The sequence below is a fragment of the Quercus lobata genome, chromosome 8, assembly GCF_001633185.2.
Source record: "Quercus lobata isolate SW786 chromosome 8, ValleyOak3.0 Primary Assembly, whole genome shotgun sequence".
In the NCBI taxonomy this organism is placed as follows: Eukaryota; Viridiplantae; Streptophyta; class Magnoliopsida; order Fagales; family Fagaceae; genus Quercus; species Quercus lobata.
In genome coordinates, this window is record NC_044911.1 from 273,886 (window position 1) to 299,394 (window position 25,509).

The 25,509-nt window shown below is 35.6% G+C and overlaps 1 protein-coding gene and 1 pseudogene across 2 annotated transcripts; both read right to left on the reverse strand.

Annotated features, from left to right (window-relative positions):
• Positions 1–1,840: 1,840 nt before the first annotated feature.
• Positions 1,841–14,150, reverse strand: LOC115955508 (ruvB-like protein 1). Of its 2 annotated transcripts, none has more exons than XM_031073638.1 (12): positions 10,239–11,131; positions 8,498–8,686; positions 8,191–8,322; positions 7,933–8,082; positions 6,869–7,024; positions 5,914–6,048; positions 5,412–5,477; positions 5,214–5,320; positions 2,824–2,923; positions 2,626–2,717; positions 2,475–2,544; positions 1,841–2,355 (listed from the first exon to the last, which is right to left on the reverse strand). In XM_031073638.1, exons 1-12 carry the CDS (start codon positions 10,326–10,328, stop codon positions 2,266–2,268), a joined length of 1,377 nt encoding a protein of 458 aa, XP_030929498.1. In that variant the 5' UTR covers positions 10,329–11,131; the 3' UTR covers positions 1,841–2,265. The 2 variants fall into 2 exon arrangements, with proteins under 2 accessions (XP_030929498.1, XP_030929499.1); XM_031073639.1 differs by lacking the exon at positions 10,239–11,131 and adding an exon at positions 14,047–14,150 and having other exon boundaries at positions 1,870–2,355.
• Positions 14,151–22,094: 7,944 nt separating this feature from the next.
• On the reverse strand, positions 22,095–25,198 carry LOC115955397 (annotated as a pseudogene).
• Positions 25,199–25,509: the final 311 nt, after the last annotated feature.

A 25,509-nucleotide genomic window follows, 5' to 3' on the forward strand; every position in this document is an offset into this window, starting at 1 on the left:
TATACTACAAACCAAACCAAGATGGTAAATAATTTTTTTTTTTTTAAATGAGTAATGAAATATTTGAAAATTGAAAAGAAATTTTCACTACTTACAGTGAGCTTAGAAAGAGCTTCAATTCCATTTAAGCTTTCCAGTTTGTTCTGCACAACAGCTAACCACTTCAAATTGACACAAGCCTCCAAAACCTGACTTGTATATATCATTTCAGAAATCAATGTCAAAAATTTCCAATTCATATATATAAATATGTTAGGGTTTAGAGAGAAGTGAGATTGTTGAAGCTGAGGTCGAGTCTCTCCAAGTTGGTGAAGTAGCTCAAGCATGAGACCTGATAATTCAAGATAGTGAAAATGGCGCTGTGATAGGGTTTCAGAGAGAGAGAGAAATGGTACATCAGAGAGTGCTTTGCAACTGAGCTTGAGAGATGTGACGGAGTTGGGGTCGCTGGTTTTGCTTTCCTTCAAGACCTGCTCCGAGCTCAACCGAGTCATGATTTATCGGTCTGGTGTCTTGGCTCTCGTTGTGGACGACGAATGCAAAAACCCTAGCCTGCCTCGTCTACTATAACGTTTCTATTTGAAGGTGGTTTGGTTCCGAGTTCTTGGGTCGGGCAAAGAAACAAGCTTGTATTCTAGGCAAAAGATTTTTTAATAATATATGTTAAGATATTTGCTCTTATTAATATATCATTGACATACCTAATTGATTTGAATCCACAATTTCACCCTTTATGTTAGAAAAAGAAAAAAAGAAAAAAAAGCCATTTAAAGTAGGGTTCATTAACAAAGTTTGTAATGACTTAGGAGTTATAAAACATTCCTTTGATGCAAAATCTAAGAAAATTATAAAAAATTGAAATTCGCGCCAAATAAAAAAATTTATAAAATTCTTTGTGAGATTAACTTAGTGGTAGAAAGTTCTTATGACTCATCATACTTGTAAGTTCGAGAGTTATAAATTCGAGTAGTGACAAGCCTCATTATTGTGCGGATGACCCAATGCTATGATGAGTTGAGTTTAAGTAGGTCAGGTGTAATAAACACTTGCGATTCCTTTTTTTGACCAATGAAATATTTTTTTTAAAAATGACAAGAGTTGGGAGAAAAGTGCAACATTCTTGAAAGTGGTTGGGGGCAAGAGGGGTGTGGCTGAAGTTGAGAGGGTTTTCGAGCATTTCATCACCCCAAGAGATGCAGCCGTTGTGGATGCTGCCATAGAAGCCACTTATGGTTTGTCAGATCGAAGCTTTAATAGTGGCAGGGCTGGGGTGAAAGTAAGTGACAATGAGGGTTGGGGAGAGCAATGTGGTTACTGTGATGAGGAAGAAGAGGGAGAGCGTGAGATTGCAGGAGAAAGAAAGAGGTCGAGAAAAAAAAAATGAAAATACATAAAAGAATTTTGTGTTTTGGTATTTGCATAATAAAAATTGAGTGAGCATTTTTAAGTTTGTGTAATTGAAATGACCTGGCCAAACATTTTTTTTTTTTATCTCCCTATGTATAAGAAAATAATCTTTCAACTCTATAGACGAGTTCGAATGATTATGTCCTGCAATACTCTCCACACATAACCCTTAAGAATGTCTTTGTGCAAAGGAATGAAAGGATACATACTATCTCATTCACCATCAAAACCAAATTATTAGTTTTTCCTTCTTTCATAATTTCAGGAAACCCACATTTGATGTTGAAATTGGACTTATATAGTAATGGTTTAACAACTCGAGCAATATATATATATATATATATACATATCTTCCAATTTACCCTTGATCACTATTTCTTCAAGTAGCATGTGAAGCACAGGAGTCAGGAAGAAAATATAAAGCAATGGCTACTTCCATGCTGTAAATAAAGCTCACACAGATTCGCATAAAAATTGTTAAATAAAGTTAAGAATTAGTGATCATCACATAACTGGGTTAGTAATTTTCCAGGGTAAATATGAAGTGTATTTGAAAGCTTAGTTCCATACACCGATGCATTCATTAACAGAATGGTGCAACAACTAGAGTTTCACCACTTGCATCGCTGCTGACAGCATAACCATGACACTACTCATGTGACATACAAATTTCCCGTAGCTTGGAACACTTCTGAAACATTTCGCCTTTACACACATTAATTATCAACGAAGCCAAAGTCTTTGACCAAAACCTCCTGCTCTTTCAAAACCCACGACAGAGAAGCTAACCGAACCTAAATAATGCCTACTTCCAAATTCAGACTACCTTTGACATTCAGGAAAAATTGTTTAGAATTTTCATGAAATGTATTTTTCCTGCTGCGCTTGAAGAAGTCTTGCTGAAGACTTTGCATCCATATAGAGAGCTTTCACTTCCTCAATATCCGCCTATAAATCATATAAATTGAAACAAAATTACTAATGTAGTTGATGGAAGAAGAATTCTGCAATATTTTAAATCATCTTCAATCACATTGATTACAGATTAATCCAAATCATATTATTACCTTGCAGATATTGTCGCGGCCATTCATTTTTGCCATAATACTGGAGGGCGATAACAGCTGAACTGCATGCCTGAAGAGATGACAGAAGCGTCACTAAATATCTTTTGAGGGATGGGACTCAGAAACAGCAAATCTAAAGATTAAGCCAAACCTTAAGGATGCTTGTAGACCAATGTCACCCAGGTAAGCCAAACTTTCATCATCTATTACTAGGTCCTCCACATTTGCACGGAGAGCCAAAATCTGACAGTAACAAAGACCACAAATATCAGTATGTGAACAATGATAATATGGTTAGGAGTTGAAGAGAAATTGTAGACAGTGAGAGAACACAAAATTTGGGTTGAACCTTTATCATGTCAGCAACATCATAAGTCTGTGTTCGGATAATAACCAACCGGTCCAACAAGTCGACAGGTATGCCATGAGGACAGTTCATATCAGTCCCTCTGCATGAAAACAGATTCATATTCAGAAATTTTTAGAAGATTCATGTTCAGAATTTAAAACATCAAAGTAACTTAAGTCAAGGTTCCTAGGCAACTATGAGGTAAGGCCCAGATGACAAAAGCATTATTGTTTGTAGACCACTACAAACACAAAAGATCAAAGTAATTAAAGCATCACATACAAGAATTAATATATATATATATATATATATATAAGCAACTGCTGTCACACATGCCACCAACCTCCATCACTTGCACAAAATCAATTTAACCACCATTTTCATCCAAGCAGGTAAACCCCCACCACTGAGCCCATCTACAACAGAACTTGTCCACTTAGCCCAACACACAATTGCTCAATAAGATTGCTAAAAAACCCCAATAATTTTTTTGATCAGTAAATTAGAATTCTATTGAATGAGACTACTTCATGCACATGGAAAAGTACACAAAGGAATCTAAAGAATTACAAGATGTTATGTACAGAAGTATAATGATTCTAAAAACTTAAGAATGGAGTCACAATTAGTAAAACCCCATGCCCGATACCAATCAAACCAATAAAATAAAATAAAAAAACAATTCTATCAAATGTGTCCTTGAAATTCCCAAATACTCAAATTTATGACAGTTATGCTCCAACGATAGAGTCCGCATCAAACATAATAGAGTCAGATTACAAATATGTGAAAAACAAATATGTGAAAAACGCTCGCCTATTCAATTCCACCATCCAAACAAAATCCACAGCTTGAATGCAACATTACAGTGTAACAAAAGATGCTCCACAATCTCCCCACTATGGTGCTTACAACACCACCCTAATAGCATGAATACTCTCTTAATGAGATTATCACAAGGATCCTCCCCTATGCTACCGTCCAAACAAAGAAAGAAATTTTCCTGGGGCCTTGACACATGAAATACTTTTCCCAGGAAAACTCTTAGAACAGGGACCCCTTAAGGCATCACAAACAGAACGCACATCAAAATCTACATTCCCTTTCAATTGCCAAATCAATCTATCTCTACTCTCTCAATGAGAGATATTGGAATAAAGGAGATTAAAGAAGGAGGTTACTGCCTCTATCTCCCAATCAATAGTCACGCTCAAATCTGACACCCCTATTACTATGTTCCCTTCTGTCTGTCTCCCCGGCAAGGAGCCAATAAAGGCATCTCTAACTAATGAACGATCATATAAATCCGGAAAAATCATCCTCAATTGTTGGTCACCACACCACTTGTAATGTCAAAACCAAACACAACTACCCTCCCCTATATCAAAGCAGGTATATATACTGTAGAAACCCTTCCCACCCATGCTCATGCTTTTCCATAAGCCAAAACCATGAGTTCCTCGAAGACTTTGTGCACCAACCTCCCCACTCCTCTCCATATTCCACGGCTACCACGTCTCCATAGAAGCATTTCCTTCAACCCAAAATGCCATAACCATTTACCCAAAATGTTCTCGTTAAAGGTCACTAACTTTTTTTCGCCCAATCCACCATTAGCAATTGGGGTGCAAACCGTATCCTACCCCACCAAATGCAGCTTTAAGATCATCGATCAATCCAAACATTTGACATTTTACTACATTGAGAAATATGGAACCACCATGGCATCATCCCAGGAAAAGGCCTAGTTAATCATGGACAGACTACAGAAGCCATGAAGACCATATTTTTTTAACTTTGTGTTTACATTAGCAGATCAAATGAAAATGAATAAACAATATAAAAGCTCTACATATCAGATCGACAAAGTTCCTAGGTATGGATCCTCTAGCAGTGGGCAGCATGGTTTAAAATATTTCACAAACCCATGTCCCACAAAACACATACAATACCTAGTTGTTAAACTCTTTGTTACTAAGGCATTAGCACAGATTCACTTTCTTATCCCCTGACCACCTTGCAAGCCAAAGAAAACATCTCCAAGTTGCTCCAGTTATAAACCATAGAGGAAAAATAGTGCTCAAAAGAGTGATGCACTCATTTGTATGGCTTAAGTATCAAGGCTGATGCCTTAACAATGCAATAAAGATGGCAAATTTATTGGTTAAGGCCTGAATGATGATAACACCAACCACAATAATAACAAATTAAGAGAAGTATATCATGCATATCTATTAATCAATTACAAAAGCATTCAATTTCTGCTTCAGATTTATGACTTGTCAACTGGCAACAGTGACTTTCATATGTAACAAGTTGCTTATTAAGGTTAAAAAGATGGTCAAGGAAGAAGCACTCCAAAATTTTTAAGGTGCACAAGAATTTCATACCTCACATTGCAAAACCCTCTGTTTGTGGCAAAGATTACTATTGGAGACAGTGAGCTCTCTAAAGCACGATTCAAGTATGAAAAGCATTCCATATCCAGCATATGTACCTGCAAATAATGATAGATACACAAATAAATAAATAATAAAGAGCAACCATGAAACATTTAAAACATGGACAGACATAATAGAGAAAAGAACCTCATCAATGAATAGAACTCCAGGGACAAGTTCTGCTACACCTTCATCAATGTACCGGTTAACAACCTGTCATTAAAAAATTAAAATAAATAAATTAATTAATTAAAAAAAAAAAATGTGTTACCTCCAAAGGTAGACAAAAACATAAATTTGGGAACAAACATACACCATCTCATCTTTAATGCATCATAGTGGGATAAAGACAAAGTATAGAATGATTTTTTATGTATTATTGGTGAAAAGAAGAATGGACTGTGTCAATGTCTTGGAATTTTCAACTTAATCAGAGAACTGTTAAGAAAAATAATAACAACTTAAGAAAAGGATTTCCCAAAATAATGGAAGAAATTTGTGAGAAACTTCGAATGACTTGCTGACCATGACTTAAGCTTCTATCAAAAGAAAATAATACGTTGAAATTAATATCTGACATAAATTTATGAAGTAGATTAATTTATTTACTTTATTATTAATTCTTATCAAAAAAAATATGATGTAGTACCTTATTAATTTCTTGTCTTAACTTGTCAGTGATTTCTGTTTTCCTAGGCTTCATCATCTGCCCCATTAGGGACAGTATATCTTGCCCACCTTGAGGCCGTGCATTTGCAGCATCCAGATCATGTAGTGTTACATCCTGTTAGAGATTGGATAAGCAAACAGAAAACTGAACATCAAAATAGGAAGCCCATTACACCGCAAAAAAGATCAGTTTATGAGTCTTCTGATAAGTATAAACTTCCAGTACCAATAGTCAACATCAACATAATCTAAGAAAACAAAAAGAAAATTCTATCAGAAGCACAACAATATATATATATATATATATATATGAACCGAAAGCAATGCTTATATACATTAAGCTCAGTCTCACTCTTTCTCTCTCTCCTAGTTCTCTTTTTCTTTCCCTTTTTTTCTTTGGCTGAGCAAAATATGATTGTATGAACCACCCAACTCCACCCCCCACTTTACCACTTAGAACAGGCCTAATGGTTACAAATCCTATAAGAAGCTCAACAACTTACTAAGCCAGTAAGAGTCACAAGCTGATAAGTTCAACCAACTTAAGAGGCATTAAATTCTAGCTATATCATCCTTGGGTCGGCTGCAGTCATAAGAGAAATTCAAGCAACTTCAAGAGTCAGTTACATCTCGTCAGATAATTTCTGTAACGCATTTCCCTCATAGGTCAAACAAATATGCAGCTTAAATTCTTTATATTTTGATGGCATATGCTTCACACAATGTCGATATGGCATTTATGAAAGAAATGCTGCAATTACTAACTACACTGACAGTCAAAAAATTGAAATGTGCAACTATCTTGAATCCTGATCTCATAAGGAACACACACAGTCAGGAAATGTCCAACACTATTGTTATAAATCAGTATGTCACTTATGAATTTAAGAATATGCAACATACACAAAAAAACTAGTAGCTAAATGAAAACAGACCTGAACTATCTCCTTCTTTTTGTGAACCTCTCCTTTAGGAAGTGGAACATACTCTTCTGCTTCAAGGTCAAATTCTGTAGCGAAAGCGTCACTTCTGCCCACCCTCTTTACTGCTCCGCTATTTGCTTCAATATATATAACATCACCAACAGCCACCTGAAACATTGTATCAGGAAAACCAAAAAGGGATCAAACTATAATCAATTTTTTAATTAGATTCTCCTTTTGAGCACACCAAACCCCAGGTTAAAAGTTTTAGAATAAATAAATAAAAACAGCAGGAAAATGAAGAACAGGAATCAAAGTGACATGACATCAGATTGAGTTGCCTGTCCTACATTTAAAAAAAAATTAAAATTAAAATTAAAAATAAAACAGAAATTAGCCCCAAAAACAAACGACCTGGCATACTCAAGCACATGTTGCAACACTAGTAATACTGAATTTTTTATTAGGAAAAAAAGGGACATAAAGTATACAGAAGATGTGTACAAAGGTTCACCTAAAGACCACATTTAAGATTCATCTTGTTTAGAAAATCTATTTATAAACCCAAAAAATGAGGATGCAGCCAAAAGCAAGCAAGCAAACAGTCACTCATACTGCTATCATTTTGTTCTCTACAAATCACCCATGTTATACATAGAGTAGCATTCCATATTGATCCGTTACTTTGCCCTCCAAACATAAGGAACAAATCAGTAACCTTTGAAGGTATCACCCACTCAAAATAAAGAAAAGGTTAAAGACCACAAATCTCTAGCAATAAAACAATAAAGCCTTAGATATTCAACTAATTTGCCACTAGCTTTACACATACAACACCAATCCACAAGGATCGTATTCCTTTTGATGGAAGAACATTTTGCAAGGTGACAATAATAAATGAACATAATCATTGAAAATTTTGCATATAACAGCTTCACACACACTCCATGGATAAGAAGGATGAGTAAATTTAAAATACTTCGCAAAGAGATTATACAAAGTAAATGAATATATCAAAAAAGCAAATATATTTCTATCACTGGAAAAATAACAGCAAATAAATAAAAGGAACCTACCTTCTCCTTGATCAAGGCATCATAAATGGTTGGGTCCAACTTCAGTTGCTTGGTTCCTTTCACAGTTTTTAATCCAATGATCACATGGCTAATACTTTTACCATAGCCACCTGTCACACTCTCAGCTTCTTCCGGGGAAAGTTCAGTAACCTATAACAAGAACAGCAACATATCAAGAAATTAAGAAGTAAAGATAAAAATAACACAAAGAGATTATGGTCACATCAGACTAATATGAAAGAAGCATTAGTAACTTGCCTCTCCTTCATAGACTTCTTTATTTTCCTTGATACGTAGACCAATGGCCCGTCGAAAGTTTTCCATCAAAACCTCAGTTTTCTTTACTTCTGATGAGTACACTTCTGACCCAACCATTGGGCAGAATGGAACCTGCAAAATAACAAAGAAGAGTTTTATTTAATAAGCCTGAAGGGCCATCAATCATCTAATATCATAATGGGGGAAAAACATGAAACATCAACAAAGAACTCTCACCAAGGAAACATAAAAAATGTTGATAAATAAAAAAACAAAACAAGTTACCAAGATAAAATGTGAGAAGTACCTTGCTCCCAAGTTCCTGTGCTATTCCAAGAGCCAGAGCTGTCTTTCCTGTACCAGGAGGCCCAGCCAGTAGAAGTGCCCGCCCAGCCATTTTCTTCTGCCGTATCATATCAACTACAAGACCAGATGCTTCCCTTGCCTCTGCCTGACCCACAAACCCAGCAGCCAAGGGCAATGCTCTTCCACTGGCCTGGAAATTAATGACCAAAAATCCAACATAGAATTACCAGTCATTCACATGAAGATCAAACCAGAAAACCAGTCATGATCTACAATATCAATTCAAGCAAGGATCTATTTAGGCCTCTAGGATTTGATCTCCTGACAAGTGACCCCTTTTCCCACCTTTGGTGCCCATAAACAGGTGTATATAATTGACATTCACAAGCTCTATTTCAAATGTTGTTTTCTTGCCCACAAAACAAAGGTCTGCCACTTTATAATAATAATAATAATAAAACACACACACACACACATCAACATATAGGCAAGAGAGGACAGTACAAAGAAAATTAAGCAGAGCATGACAATGCACTCTCAATATGTCCATACAACCATCTAAAATCATCAGATTCATATGGTCCTAAAGAACTAATCTCAGCATCATATTCAGTGACCAAAAAAGTAGAACTACCATCAACCACATAATTCATAATAAAGTGACTAAATTTCCAGGCTTGGAACCCACTATGAAAAAATATATGATAAGTGACCCCTTTTCCCACCTTTGCTGACCATTAATAGTTCTTTATAATTGACATTCACAAGCTCTATTTTTCATATGTTGTTTTCTTGCACTCAAATCAAAGGTTTTCCACTTTAAAAAAAAAAACACATCAACATATAGGTCAATATATCCATACAACCATCTAAAATCCTCAAATCATATAGTCCTAAAGAACTAATCTCTGCATCATATTCAGTGACCAAACAAGTAGAACTACTACAAACCACATAATTCATAATAAAGTGACTAAATTCTATGGGAGACTTCAACCTTGTCACAACCCTCCTCTTTTCCCAGGCTTGGAACTGTGCTATGAACAAAATATATGGTAAGTGGCCCCTTTTCCCACCTTTGCTGACCATAAACATTTCTTTATAATTGACATTCACAAGCTCTATTTTCCATATGTTGTTTTCTTGCACATAAAGCAAAGGGTCTTCCACTTTTAAAAAAACATATCAACCTCTGATATAGGTCAATATATCCATACAACCATCTAAAATCCTCAGAATCATATAGTCCTAAAGAACTAATCTCAGCATCATATTCAGTGACCAAACAAGTATAACTCCTACCAATCACATAATAATTCATAATAAAGTGACTAAATTTCACGAATGCCAACAACCTGCCACAACCCTCCTCTATTTCCGGACTTGGAACAAAATATATGATACTAAGGGTACATTTAAAAGAGCGTTTTTAAAACCCAAAACTCTGTTTTGCAACCACAAAACCTCGTACGTACCTTTTTTTTACAAACACTTATTTTAAACTCAAAAAACAATTTTCCAATAGCTTATACAAGCGCGCCCTAAGCACAGTTAGAACAATTACCATATCATTTTTTTAAAACAATTATTTGAAAATACATTTATATAAAGAAAATGTAAGTCGGCAATAAATTATAGAAATTTAAAACACCAAGAAAAAAAAAAAAAAAAAAAAAAAAAAAAAAAAAAAAAAACCTATAAAGCGGCTAAAAGTTGAAAATTAGAGTGTGAAATTTATATACCTCAAGGCCAAGACCTTTGATGTGAGTGTGAGTAGCGATGCGCTGCTTCTTTGTAGTGGACTGGACCTCTTCTATCCTCACTTTATCCATCACTCTCTCTCGCTATGTGTGTGTGTTCAATTTGGGTTTTGCTGAAACAGCTTGGTGGTGGTGAGCAAGGTGTGTGACAGGGGTGTGCTCGGTTTGGTTTCGGTCGGTTTGAATGGGTATGGCCAACCGAAACCGAATATTTCGGTTTGTGAAATTCTCAACCGAAATGGCTGGAAATCAATCGGTTTCGGTGTATTTCGGTTTCAGTCGGTTTCGGTTTTCCAAAGAGAGGGTTATTAAGATTTTCAAATCCACACCATAAGCTCAAAACACAAACAAAACCAGCATTCCACTCCAAATCAGTATTTGCTACTACTTATCCAAGAATTAACAAACCCCAATTCAAATAAAGATTAAAAAAAAAAGCACCACTTCAACACAGCTAACAGATACCCCTTTTTTCCAAAACAGAAATTCTTGATGCTCTTATCTGTTCAGAAAGAATCAGAGAATATGGAGAGGAAACTTATCTGGGAAAATGAAAATTCTTCTGAAGCTTGAAACTTTCCGGGGGAAAAAAAAAACTCAGAGGCAAGCTGCAGAGAAAGTTTGTGGGAAAATGGGATGTGAGGAATGGAAGGAAAGACCAACCAATGTTCGTTGGTTTGGCGTTCTGTAATGTACAAATGTGTAAGATTTTCACAGCTTGAAGAAAGAGACAGAAAAAATTGAGAGAAAAAGTTGGGGAAGGGGGCGCCTGAAGAGAAGAAAAGGGAAGAATAAAATAGGGGTATTTCCTTATTTATCTCATGCACTAGGGTTTTAAAAAATTAAATAGCAAAAAACCTAGCCAAACCAGAAAGTGCATACCACTAAGCCGCTAATCATTTATGTATTAAAGTTACATAAATATATATATATATATATTTATATATATTTCTCGATCGATTTTGGGCTGTTTTTTCGATTCCCCGGTTCTTTGCACACCCCTAGTGTGTGTGAGAGTTTAAGCAGAAAAGAATGAAAAGACAACACGCCTTCGCGGCTAGGCTTAAATTTGGGACTTGGATATGGAAATTGATCTTTTGGTTTTGAATGAGGCCCCGCCTTAGTTACGAACCTTCGTTATTTTAATGATTTTTGGAGTTTAAATAGCGTGATGGGTCAAATTTAGTTGGGTTTGTGGTCTTAATGTCGAGCCAGTAGAAATCCAACTCATTTGTAACCCATAAATTGTTTTACAAGAAGGAAATTGTTAAAAGCGTACTGATTAATTAAAGTATTTATTATCAATGGTAAAAGAGATGTTAATAAACCTAAATACCAAAACTTGAGTAATAATTTTACACCACACAAAATAATAAGAATGGTTTTTAAGTTTGACCTAAATTCATTTTTAGCTTCCAACTTTACTTTTATTCAATTGAGTTTTCAAAATTTCGAGTTTATTCAATTAAAGTTTTCACATCAACTTCCATTAAACGCGTGTCGTTAAGTGATTATAAATTCAATGATATTGATGCCTTTGCTACGTTGTTTTGCATGTGGTGTAAGTTATTGAGCTCATATGAGCCAAGCAACTGAAAAGAAAAGCATGGGATTGATGTATTGTATTGTAAATACCTAGTATTTAAATAAGTATTATGATTAAATATCAAGCTTTGGAGGAAACAAATACCTTGCTTAGTTACATTTTTTTTTTTTGTTGTTGATATTTCGATAGTTACAACAGTAGTAGGGATTTAAATTATAAATGTATTTGTTGGAAAAACCAAATGATGCATATTAATCTAAAGTCCTCGGAATCATATAGTCCTAAAGAACTAATCTCTGCATCATATTCAGTGACCAAACAAGTAGAACTACTACAAACCACATAATTCATAATAAAGTGACTAAATTATATGGGACCCGTCAACCTTGTCACAACCCTCCTCTTTTTCAAGGCTTGGAACCGTGCAATGAACAAAATATATGGTAAGTGACCCCTTTTCCCACCTTTGCTGACCATAAACATTTCTTTATAATTGACATTCACAAGCTCTATTTTCCATATGTTGTTTTCTTGCACACAAAGCAAAGGGTCTTCCACTTTTGAAAAAACACATCAACCTATGATATAGGTCAATATATCCATACAACCATCTAAAATCCTCATAATCATATAGTCCTAAAGAACTAATCTCAGCATCATATTCAGTGACCAAACAAGTATAACTCCTACCAATCACATAATAATTCATAATAAAGTGACCAAATTTCATGAATGCCGACAACCTGCCACAGCCCTCCTCTATTTCCGGGCTTGGAACAAAATATATGATACTAAGAGTACATTTCGTTAGGCGTTTAGGAAGATTAAAAGAGCGTTTTTAAAAGGCGAAACTACATTGTTGGTCCCTAAAGTTTGCCTATGGAGCACTTTTAGTCCTTGAAATTTCAAATGAGCACTATTAGTCCATGAAATTTCAATAATGAGCGCTAGTGGTCCTTTTATTAACTTCTGTTAGTTTTTTTTTTTTTTCTATGTGTCTAACGGAATAATGATGTGGCATTTTTTTAATGATGTGACGGTTTTTTATTATTAAAAAATTACACATCAGCTTGAGTCTCCCAAATCAAACCCAATTCTATTTGGATCTTCCATTGATTTTCTTACTAACCAAACAAAACTACTAATAATATTCTCCAATCGCTGAAGCCTTCCAATCGCTAAAACCTGGCTTGCCGAATTTACCATTGCCTGCCTTCTTACTAGGTATTAGATTCACCACTGCTTGGAAATTTGTAGTACATGCCGAAAATCAAATACAAATTGAAAACATTCTCAAGGTTTAGAGATATAACATAATAGCGATTATAATTATTAGGGTAATGAAAGAAAAACCACAACTCATATATTTCTCCTAAGTACATGGGTATCTTCGAGATCGGTTAGTCTAACACCCACATTTGGAAGGCATCTCCCTACCCTATATAATATATTTTTTGGTGGACGATCAAAAGGGGATCTCCATCTTTTTCTTTTATCGCAAATAGTCCTATTCTTGTTATTTTTTTTCTTTTTAATTCAAATTGGGGTTTTGATTTTAAATCCTTTGGTTTTATAGAGAGTGGAGGTAGTACTACAGCTTGGAGAAGCCAGCGGTCATTATAAGATGCAAATTACTAAGAAAATCAGTAGTAGTAGTTTTGTTTGGTTCCTAAGAAAATCAGTGTATGATTCAAAATAGAACTGGGTTTGATTTGGGAGATCCAAGCTGATGTGTATTTTTTGATATGTAATTTTTAATTAAAAAAAAAAACATCATTAAAAAATTGCCACATCATTATTCCATTAGACACATAGACAAAAAAAACTAATAGAAGTTAATAAAAGGACCGCTAGCATTCATTATTGAAACTTTAGGGACCAACAACGCTCACTAGAAACTATAGGAACTAAAAGTGCTCCGTAGGTAAACTTTAGGGACCAACAATGTAGTTTTGTCTTTTTAAAACCCAAAACTCTATTTTGCAACCACAACTCCTCATACGTACCTTTTTTTATCAAACACTTATTTTAAACTCAAAAATCAATTTCCCAATAGCTTATACAAACGCGCCCTAAGCACAGTTAGAACAACTACCATATCATTTTTTTTAAACAATTATTTGAAAATACTTTTATATAAAGAAAATGTAAGTCGGCAATAAATTATAGAAATTTAAAACACCAAGGAAAAAAAAAACCTTAAAGCGTCTAAAAGTGGAAAATTAGAGTGTGAAATTTATATACCTCAAGGCCAAGACCTTTAATGTGAGTGTGAGTAGCGATGCGCTGCTTCTTCGTAGTGGACTGGACCTCTTCTATCCTCACTTTATCCATCTCTCTCTCTCTCTCTCTCTCTCTTTATGTGTGTGTATGTGTTCAATTTGGGTTTTGCTGAAACAGCTTGGTGGTGGAGAGTAAGGTGTGTGTGAGGGTTTAAGCAGAAGAGAATGAAGAGGCAACGCACCTTCGCGGCTAGGCTTAAATTTGGGACTTAGATATGGAAACAGATCTTTTGGTTTTGAATAGGGCCCGCCTGAGTTACAACCCTTTGTTATTTTAATGGTTTTTGGAGTTTAAATAGTGTCATGGGCCATATTTAGTTGGGTTTGTGGTCTTAGTGTCGAGCCAGTAGAAATCCAGCTCATTTGTAACCCATGAATTGTTTTGCACGAAGGAAATTGTTAGGAGCGTACTGATTAATTAGAGTATTTATTATCAATGGTGAAAGAGATGTTAATAAATCTAAATACCAAAACTTAAGTAATAATTTTACACCTCACAAAATAATAAGAATGGTTTTTAAGTTTGACCTAGATTCATTTTATGCTTCTAACTTCACTTTGATTCAATTGAGTTTTCAAAATTTTGAGTTTATTCAATTAAAGCTTTCACATCAACTTCCATTAAACGCGTGTCGTTAAGTGATTATAATTTCAATGATATTGATGCTTTTGCGACATTGTTTTGCTTGTGGTGTAAGTTATTGAGCTCATATGAGCCAGACAATTGAAAAGAAAAGCATGGGATTGACATATTGCATTGTAAATACCTAGTATTTAAATAGGTATTATGATTAAATGTCAAGTTTTGGAGGAAACAAATCCATGCTTAGTTACATTTTTGTTGTTGTTGATATTTCGATAGTTACAACAATAGTAGGGATTTAAATTATGAATGTATTTGTGGGAAAAACCAAATGATGCATATTAAGTCATGATTGCTCGTTTATCTTTGAAGGTTATTTTAAAACTTTGCAAGGTTCTAAAAGAGAAGGTGGGTTTAGCATCTTCAACCATAACTTGTCTTTTGAAGACACGAGAAATATGTAGACCAAACTTTTGAAAATGGTCACATCTTTAAACGCCCTTTTCAGTTTTGCCCACTCCACCAATCAACATCATTCACATAGATAGATTACTTTCATATGCTTTTATAGAAAGATATTTGTTCATTTCAACATCAACATCATTGTGATTGGATTGGATTGCCCAATCACAATGGATACCCTTTCAAGAGTTAGGTGCATCACTACCACTACCAGCTCTTCCAACATCCCATTTCCAAGAATTTCTCCAACTCCTTGCTCCACACTTCCCATTGTTTCAGTCCTAAGAACAAGTCCTCGTCCAGGTTAGTCAGTGTGGTATAATTATAGTACCTTTTCTTCACTTTGATTACATTGAATAGAATCACTCAGCTCACTTAGAGATAACAATGCAATTCTTCTCAGTTTCCTTGAAAATGGAAGACCCCACTCAAACTCTTATTTTTCCTTTTTTCTTACAAAGACTTTATCTTTGTAGTAAATTATGGTTTTTTTTTCTTGGGTGTCATTGGATATTGGACTAATAGTTATAGTTACTCCTGTATGGGTTACATGATGTTTTTACAAAGTGCACAAATTTGGGGTTCTGGGTAACATTTGAGGACTTTTGCCAGTGAGCTCTAACTAAAATGACACCTCATTCCCTTGTAATTGGCACTTGGATGGATATGTATTCTGGAAGCAGGTTTTGTTGGGCCAAACATACTTTTGAAACTACTAATTGTGTTGTGACTAAGAATATGCTGTTTATAAGAGCCAAGTTATTCATTTTTATTGGTCTTTGTAGATGGATGTTACAACTAGAATTCTAGATATTGAGAGCTCTTTCTAGTTACATTTAATGATTTATGTATGCATTTTTCATTGACCTTGTAAATTGTCAGGGCTTATTTCTATTTATAATACTTCATCAAGTACTAGTTTTTAGCTACTTGTGTTGAGTTGCATGTGCCTTATATGATTATGGCTGCGTAGTTGCCTCCCTCGCCAACTCACCAGGGTAATTACTGCAAGCTTATCTTCTTTGTTATTTTTCTTGACTTCCAATGAGTGGAGTAGTAGAAGAGGATGTTTTGCAAATGTTCTTTAAGGAGAGAAAATTAAGCAAAGATTTTATATCAAAAGCTTCTGATATATTTTGGCAGAGGGAGGTCCAGCAATTTGTAGATGTTGATGCCGGCGAACCTGCTGACACTCCTCAACAAGTAGAGCAGGTACACCAAGTTTTATTTTATTTTATTTTATTTTTAATTTTCCTTTTTTTTAGCTAGCATGAAAATATACTCTTTGCAGGATTACATGATTTTAACTTAAGGGAATATATCATTGATTGGTCAACTGTGTTGCATATATTAGAAAACAAGTAGTCTTCCTCCCCCCCCCCCCCCCAAAAAAAAAATCCCTCTCTTTCAAATGATTATAAAATGTTGTCCTCGTGCATTCTGCATAAATAATGAACACTTCTAATGTAGGTTCCAGAAATTCTCTTTTCATTTGAAATAGAAATAGTTGTTTTTCTGCAAAACTGTTTCTCTGACCATTTGTCATCACCGTCAACAAACTGATTTTGAATCCCATCATCCTTTCTTCCACACATCCAGATTTTATACATCTCCTATGCCTCATATGACTATTTGCAATTGGAAAGAGTGGTCTGATTACTGATGGTGGGTTGAGAATATAATGCTTCAAAGTATCTGAAGTATTGCAAACCTATCAGGCTATCTCAACACTTATCATCATTTCTAGAGCCCCCCAGATTACTAGATGAAAGTTTTTGTTAGGAATTAATACAAATTATTGTGTAAGATAATTGTGTATTAAAGCTCTGAGAATTTGACAGGACAATTTGTCTATCTTGAAAAAATCCCAAAGCTCATACATGCCTATTTTCTTTTACAATATTTATGACAACATTCCCTCATTCTTGGTTCATCTTTTTTGTAAAGTTTATGATGGATCCATTAGTTTAAAACACGATTTTAATGTGTGGGTTCTTGAAGCAAAAGCAGTCAGACGCATATATCTTGAAGCATAAGCTTTGTGGGAATGGCTTGTGAATAAATAAATCAGTTGTTGGATTTAATGAAATCAAGAGAGGGAAGGAGGATCCTCATCAAATGTGGAAAGTATTTAACTGCACTGTCAGACAAACACAAACTTTTTGCATCTTCTGGTCTTTGATAAGTTCAAATTTTAGCTTTATTTAGTGACTACCTTCACCTTTGATTTATTTTTAATTTAATTTCAATTTAATTTCAACAACTTGTGACTGATACCATAAACTAAAATGTGCCTTCCTACTTTGGTAGTTCTTTGCCCTTTTATTCTTCCAAAACTCTAATTGAAAATCTTGTTGTATTAGTGTTTCATGTTTATATTTGTGAACAAGCAAATTCATAATCCCTCTTCCTCTTGAGATTCAAAATTGGAATTTGGGGATGGGATTGGGATTTAGAATTAGCAAATTTTGATCTTCTTCTGTGGTCACCCCAAATGGGTTTGAAACGATACCCAAATCTGAAATGGCATTGTGAGTGGAGGAATGGAATTCGGAGCAAAATTTCAGAGACCAAAATTTCTTTCTGCTCCATCTCCAGAGAGAGTGAGAAAGGAATTTGACTCAAAAAGCAATGAGACAGAAAGCAGAGAGAGAGAGGGTTTGTTGAATGAAATATGAGTGTTAAAATGAGATAGGCATAATTAGGTGTGGGTATGTAAAGCAAAGCAGTAGGAGAGGAGTGAGTGAGCACATGCTAAAACTACTGCAAATTTTAATACAAAAATGAAAATTTTAAAAATTGATGTGAAAAAGACTATAATTGATTGCACATTAACAACTATAAAATAATAACTAAGTATTTGAATTACGTATTGTGATTAGTGACACAACAAATTATTAGACCTATATAATAAAATTGTAATATTTTTAACATCACATAATTTTTTCAGCCTTCTCAAAAGTGGAGAGAAAAAATTTATATATATATATATATATATATAAAACTCACAATTTTTTATTAAAACAAAATCACTTATTCACCTTATTGGACATTTCTCAATTAGGAGAGTCTAGGACATGGCCTAAGTGAACTAGGCCCAACCCTTGGGGAAGAGAAGTGATGAAAATGGCCCCAGTTTGTGACCAACAAACAACCTGGCTAAATAAAATTTTAACTAAATTTTTTTTTTTTTTTTTGCTAAACTTAACTAAAATTTTGTTAGAAAGTCATTTTTCAATCTATTCTACCTATTAACTTTTTGGATATGTTCCTAACAATATTTTTATTTCCTTCTTTATTCTACTCAAATATTATTTTTATATTTCAATTGTAGGGAAGAAAAGCCCAGAAATATATATTGGGCCATAAGCCCTGCCCGAGGACACCTAGTAGTCCGAGGATAAGGGAATGTTGATGTAGAAATACGAGCTAGTAAATAGTGGAAAGTGACTGGTCATAAGAGTTTAGGAAGGTGGCCCAAGGACAAATTCCTCCTTGGTTGTAATGGTGCAGAGGTTAGAAGGGTTGACCTGCCATCAAGAGCAACGTTCCGGGCAATTCCACTATTAAGGATAAGTATCAGGAAGTAGCGAGACATGAGAAAGGTAAGAAATATTTGAGAAAAGGCTATTACCACCGCATTAAATACTCTGCAGCTAACTTTTTGGCTGCATTAATGTGCAAGTGATACTTGAACAGTGATTTTCAATCTTACAGCTACTCCCAGAGACTTCAGGAAGGTGTTGATGGGACAAGGATCAAAACTAGCAACTTGATTTACCCGTGGAGGGTGGAGATAGAAGGAAGATGATGGTATAAGAGAGAAAGAAGCCCTGAGTGAGGGGAATCGGAGAATTGAGAAAGAAACACAGTAACAATAGGAACTAGATTTGTAATCAAATCCAAAAGAAAATATATACAAGAACTAATCTCCTTGGATCGTGCCGAGGATGATTTTTTTTGGGTAAACTAGTTTTTCTTTACTTTCTCTTTATTTGGATCCACTATAATTGTTATCTCACTCATTAAAGCCTAGTTTTCTAACTCATTCTCTACAAATTCATTATATTGGACTCTTTGAGCCTAGATCCTATTACCTTTTGGGCTTAGGCACCAAATTGTGGCCTTACATCAATCATCCTACAACCACAAAAAAAATAAATAAATAAATAAAAATGTTATGAAATCTGATGCTATATACACATGGTGCATCAACTTACACCGTAAAAGTGGATTTTGGTTAACTCAACTGTAAAGCCTCTGCTGATTAAATAAGAGATCCAAGATTCAATTCCTACTTACACAAAAAACATATTGGTATTTTGGTTTAATGATAAAGAGCACAATTATAAAAAAAAGAAAATCATACTTGAAACTTTATCAAAATAAACTTACATTGCAAAAACTCACCCACCAAGTATAACATTTTTTTTTTTTTTGAACAAGTATAACATTGATTGTTCACTTATTGTGTTATCCTCTAATTTTATCTCCTATTTTGGATAATTTAATACATTTTCCACAAATCATTTTAAATTTTAATTTTATTTCCTTATTGATTTTTATTTGTTAATCAATTTATATTTTTAATTACTTCCCAAATTCCCTCTCCATAATTTCTATTTATGGTTTCATTACTTCATTCACTCTTCTGGGTTCTTTTAGGTGGAAAAAAATATTTGAAAACGATGGATTGTCAATGAATTAGAATAAAAATGTACCTCATAATTACTATTTATTTTTTCAAATATAATTTAAAAAGAAATATGAAAGGGTTAAATATATATTATGGGATGCAACCAAATAAATGTAAGGTTAAAAGGGAAATTCACTTGAGACAAAGGATATGTGCATTAAGACCAGCCCAAGACATTGTGCATCAAGGCCGAAACAATTACAACTGCACTACAGCAGGCCGGCCCACCTCGTCCCATTGAATTGTCCCATCAATAAGCTGTTTCTTTAGCTCAAAGATGCCTCATAGGATAATAATGCCCCCTACCATGCTACACTTATTGCTAAGGGTATAAATATCCCTTCCCCTCTCAGCTGGGAGAGGTGAGAAATAACTTACAGTCTCATTTCAACTCTTCTTTCCAAAATTAACTACTAACTTGAACTTCAGAGTGCTTACTGTCGCATACTGTGGCATTGTCCCCCTTTTGTGCAAGACCCTAATATCATGCAACATAAGCCGACATCATGAAGGCACAATTTCTTTACTTTGTATTATTCTAGTTGATAACTGTTTAGAAAAAAGAATAACTAAGCAATAATGAATTGGATTGTAACATAAGAATTCATAGAGATAATGCAACAAAAGAATACTTGGAAGGTAGGACTTACAGATCAATTAAATTACTCAGGGCACAAACAGTAGAAGAAATGGACCCCTCAAGACCACTAGCTTGGATATCTTTGTTGAAAATACAACTCTAATGGGTTAGATTCACTTGAAAATTTTACAAGAATATATTTGAATAATATTATTGGGAAGAAAATGCATACAAATTTTGAAATTGTTTCCAACTCTGAAAAAGTTGGGGTATTCTACTAGTGAAGTTTTTACATCTAATCCTACTGCATATGGCCCAAATTGAAAACCTGAAGTTTTTCGAGTATAGACCTATAATCACTATTAGTACATAAATGGAAAAGTTCACAACCACTTACACTTCAGTTAATTTGGTTGAGAGCAACTAGCAACTCGCCAGTGAGATTGTGCACTAAAAATGCTGCAGTCACCAAATGAAAAGTTCAGACCAGTTCAGCTTGGTGCTGATGGAATAAGTCAATCATTGAAAATTTAAAAAAATGAATCATCAAATGTGATTTGCAAATGAATAAAATAAAAAGAAAGAAACACTGACACAGTTTGACAGATTCTCCAAGTTCAAGGGGAACAGTACCAAAAAACATCTCTAAACTCCTGAAATTATGTTCTCTTGCCAATCTACTTCAAAGTACCATTTGAAGACCTGCCAACTGATTATTAGCACTATTTTTAGACATCTCTTGGTGCCTAAGCTTGACTTTTCTGATACTTAATTTTCAGTTCCGTACATAAATCAACTTCTTAAAATCCTATGGACTATCACTTTTAATTAATATACAAGATCATTCTTTGAAGACTAGATAGGAGCCTAGGAGGGCATCAGTCTGGTGCAACCGTGCAAAGCTTATCATATTTCATGTTCCTGTGCACTCATCTCAGAAAGCACAACTTGGGAGCAGAAAATAAGGAAAAATGAGAAGTATCACTCAAGTATCTTAATCTCTTTTGCATAAAAACACTGGTAAAAGCAAGAACAAAAAAATATACTGCAGAAACTGGTATGAAATAAGCCCAATATTTTCATTTGCAAGCAACATATGGGGACAATCTACTCTATGAATAAAAAAAAAAGGGTAGAGAAAACAATGACATGGGCAATGACATGTTGTTCTTGCCACATTGCACAGGACACAGATCCTACTCCAATAGGCAGATTGGTAGATGGCACTTTTGATTGTTGCCATATGTTATGAAGTTGGTTATTTGAAATCAGTGGAAAGCCACCCCAATCAAATTGACTGTAGCTCACTATATTGTAGGGCACAAAAGGTGCATTTCATTCCTAAAACCAAACAAAGCATTTTATAAGAGCTTATATATTAGCCAATCCTAACGACATTTCTTTTAACCAATCTCGTAATGTGGTTAAGGAAAACATAAAACAAAAAGTCATGAAACACAGAATTTGCTTATGGAAAACATTTCTGAAGTGTTTGTCATACCATGGCAATTTAAAAAAAATATTTACAAGGAATCAAATTTGAATTAATAGTAAATAATTACAATTGACAAGACCAACAGAAAGGAAGCTTTTCTAAAGGTAAAATATTGAATTATATTGAATCACTTGTTGCAGAAACAACTACAATCATGCATTATTGAGTTACAGCAAATACATTAAAGCTAAAGTTCATTGCAGAAAGTAAGAAGGGAGAGAACTAAATTTAAAATCCTATAATACTTATTCTAGCTACAAAGAATAGTATGATTCTGATTCTCTGGATATCTAAGTCCTTATCCTAAATAGGAAGAAAATAAAACATTATTAGGCAATTAATCAAAAAGCTTAGCATCATCAACCCCATCAACTGGAGATGCAAACAGATATGCTCCTTGTTGGGCTTTGTGGAGCCTAGTTTTGTTTGATCCGGTTCAACGACCCGAATAATATTGTGTGGTTTTTAATGGGAGATTTACTAAGACTTAGTCCATGAAGCGGAGCCGAAGCGTTCATGGAAAAGCCTCTTGGGGGTCCGGGGGCAACGCCCCTAGGCAAAAAAAAATTTGGCCCATTTAGCCCATTGTGGAACCAACTTTGGTGATTAGGGTTTTTATAAGGTTGTTGCTGTGTTTTTGTGTGAGGGAAAAAATTGTAACCGCATCTTGTATTTTTTTTTTCCTGAAAATAGTGAAATCTCTGTAACTCCGTGGATGTAGGCAAATTGCCGAAACACGTAAATATTGTCTTGTGCATTTGATTGCTTTCTTTGGCGTGTGTTTTCTCTATTTTTTTTTGTTTCTCACATGTTGAGATTTAGGTTAAATTCCCTTCACTCCCCCCTTTTGTGACATATTGGCAAAGCAAACTCTATCAGAGGGCCCAGGAGGTGGTGTGGAGGACAACGAACTTTTCAACTGATGAAGCTGGATACGCAAATCAGCCATATTGCCCATCAGTGTATCCAAGAGCTGACCATGTGCAGCCTGAGCGGTCAGTAAAGACTGCAACATGTCTCCTTGAGTTGCTTGAATGTCAAGCACTTGCTGTGGAATGGCATGAACAGATGTGGAGGAACTCGAAGTAGCAGGAGGTGTATCATCAACAACAGGATCTCCATAGGAAGCAGACCCAAAGCCCCTGGATTGCTGCAATGTTTGAGCAAAAGCTTGATACTTGCGGATGTCAGCATCACTCACACTCCTTCTGGCAAACTTCAATGACTCCTCAAAGTGAGCTTCCTTGATCTCAGCCATTTCATCTGCGGAATCCTTTGCCATAGTGCCGCTTTCCCTCTCAATATCCTTTTGAATGTCCTCTCTAATGGCATATTTGCAAGCCCGCTGGCATATTTCTGTGATATCTGCCCCACTAAAGCCTCCTGTAAGCTTGGCAAGAGCTGTAAGGTCAACATCTTTTGACACAGGTGATTTCCTAAGACAAGATTTGAAAATCTGAAGCCGTGAAGCCTTATCCGGCAGAGGGATATAGATCAATTGATCAAGACGACCAGGTCTTAGAAGTGCTGGATCAATTATATCAGGCCTATTAGTAGCTCCAATGACAAAAATAGTTTTCTTGGATGATAACCCATCCATTTCGGTTAAAAGCTGGTTCAAAACTCTATCAGCAGCACCACCAGCATCTCCAACTCCACTTCCTCTCTGAATAGCAATGGAGTCAAGTTCATCAAAAAACAAGACACAAGGTGCTGACTGGCGAGCCTTGTCGAAAACATCCCTAACATTGGCCTCACTCTCTCCAAACCACATTGTGAGCAACTCAGGACCCTTGATGCTAATGAAGTTAGCCTGACATTCATTGGCAATAGCCTTGGCCAAAAGGGTTTTTCCACAACCAGGAGGACCATAGAAGAGAACTCCTCTAGATGGTGACATTCCAAACTTCTCAAACTTTTCGGGATGCTCCACTGGATATTGAACTGTCTCTTGAAGCTCTGTCTTGACACTCTCGAGTCCACCAATGTCTTCCCAGCTAACATTAGGCACTTCCACAAACGTTTCAAGCAAGGCAGAGGCAGTGCTAGTTGCAAGAGCAGCACTAAAGTGATCATTGGTGACAGCCATGGAATTGAGAACCTCAGCATCGATGGTTTCATCTTCCATGTCAATCACATCCATTTTTTCTCTAATACATTGTAGTGCAGCTTCAGTAGAAAGAGCCGCAAGATCCGCACCCACATGTCCATGAGTTTCCTTGGCCACTCTTTCCAAGTTCACATCTTCGGAGAGCTTCATCTTCCTGGTATGGATATGAAGAACCTCAAGACGCCCAACTTCATCCGGAACACCAATATCAATCTCTTTATCGAACCTCCCAAACCTTCTTAATGCGGGGTCTATACTATTAGGCCTATTGGTGGCTCCAATAACAATAACATGTGCCCGGGAATTCACACCATCCATCAATGTCAAAAGCTGTGAAACAATCCTCCTCTCTAACTCTTCACCAGTCTTGTCACGCTTGGGAGCAATAGAGTCAATCTCATCAATAAATATAATCGATGGAGCATTCTCCTCTGCTTCAGCAAAAGCTTTCCTCAAATTACTCTCGCTCTCACCAGCCAACTTGCTCATAATCTCCGGTCCATTAATACAGAAAAAGAAAGCCCCAGTTTCATTAGCAATAGCCTTTGCTATGAGTGTCTTGCCAGTACCAGGAGGCCCATATAGCAAAATTCCCTTGGGAGGCTTCACTCCAATAGTTTCAAAAAGCTGTGGATGCCTTAAAGGCAATTCCACCAATTCGCGAATCTGACCAAGTTGCTTCCTAACACCACCAATATCATCATAACCAATCTCATCCAATCTTTCCTCATCTTCTCTCCTCAAAGCCTCTCCTTCACAGTAAACTTCAGTCTCAGGTGCAACAATGCAATACTCAGCAGGATCAGTCTCCATAACCTTAAACTCTACACTCCTCGTCCCACCCCTCACAACAAAAAGATCACCTTTCCTCACCGGCCTAAACGAATCCATAAAATAAGGCTTCAAGTAGGCATCAAAGATACTCCCAGTAAGGCCTTCAATGGTGTCATCAATAGGCAGAACGTGAACTCTATTGCCGTAATTAATACCATGACATTGATGAATGGAAACCACATCACCAAGCCTGACTCTAAGGTTAGAACGCACCACCTTGTTCATGAAAACCTTGGAACTGTCACAAGCAGCGTCATCAAGAACAACGCAAACCGTGTCCCGTCTCTTCTTCCCCTTGATCAAGACAGTATCACGATGAAAGAAGTTGAGGGTGTGCATGGTATCAGGGTGCAGTAAGATCACAGAGTTGTCGTCGTGGTTAATGGGTTCCTCCACGACCAACCTATTGGGAGCCTTCTTCTTCTTGTCGTTGAGGGAATCCATGGATGTTGGTGCTTGCTCTGCCATGCTATGGACTAAATAGAAACAAAAGCAAACAATAGAACAAAAGCAAAGCAATAGAATATAGAGTGAAGTTTTGGGGTTTAACCTTAACCTTTGTTGAAAACCGAATTCTGTGAGGATTAGGAAACGTGAGAGTCACGGTTGGTGGTGGTATTCATATCAAGTTTCGGACTTTAACATTGTTCACCGAGTTCTGTAGG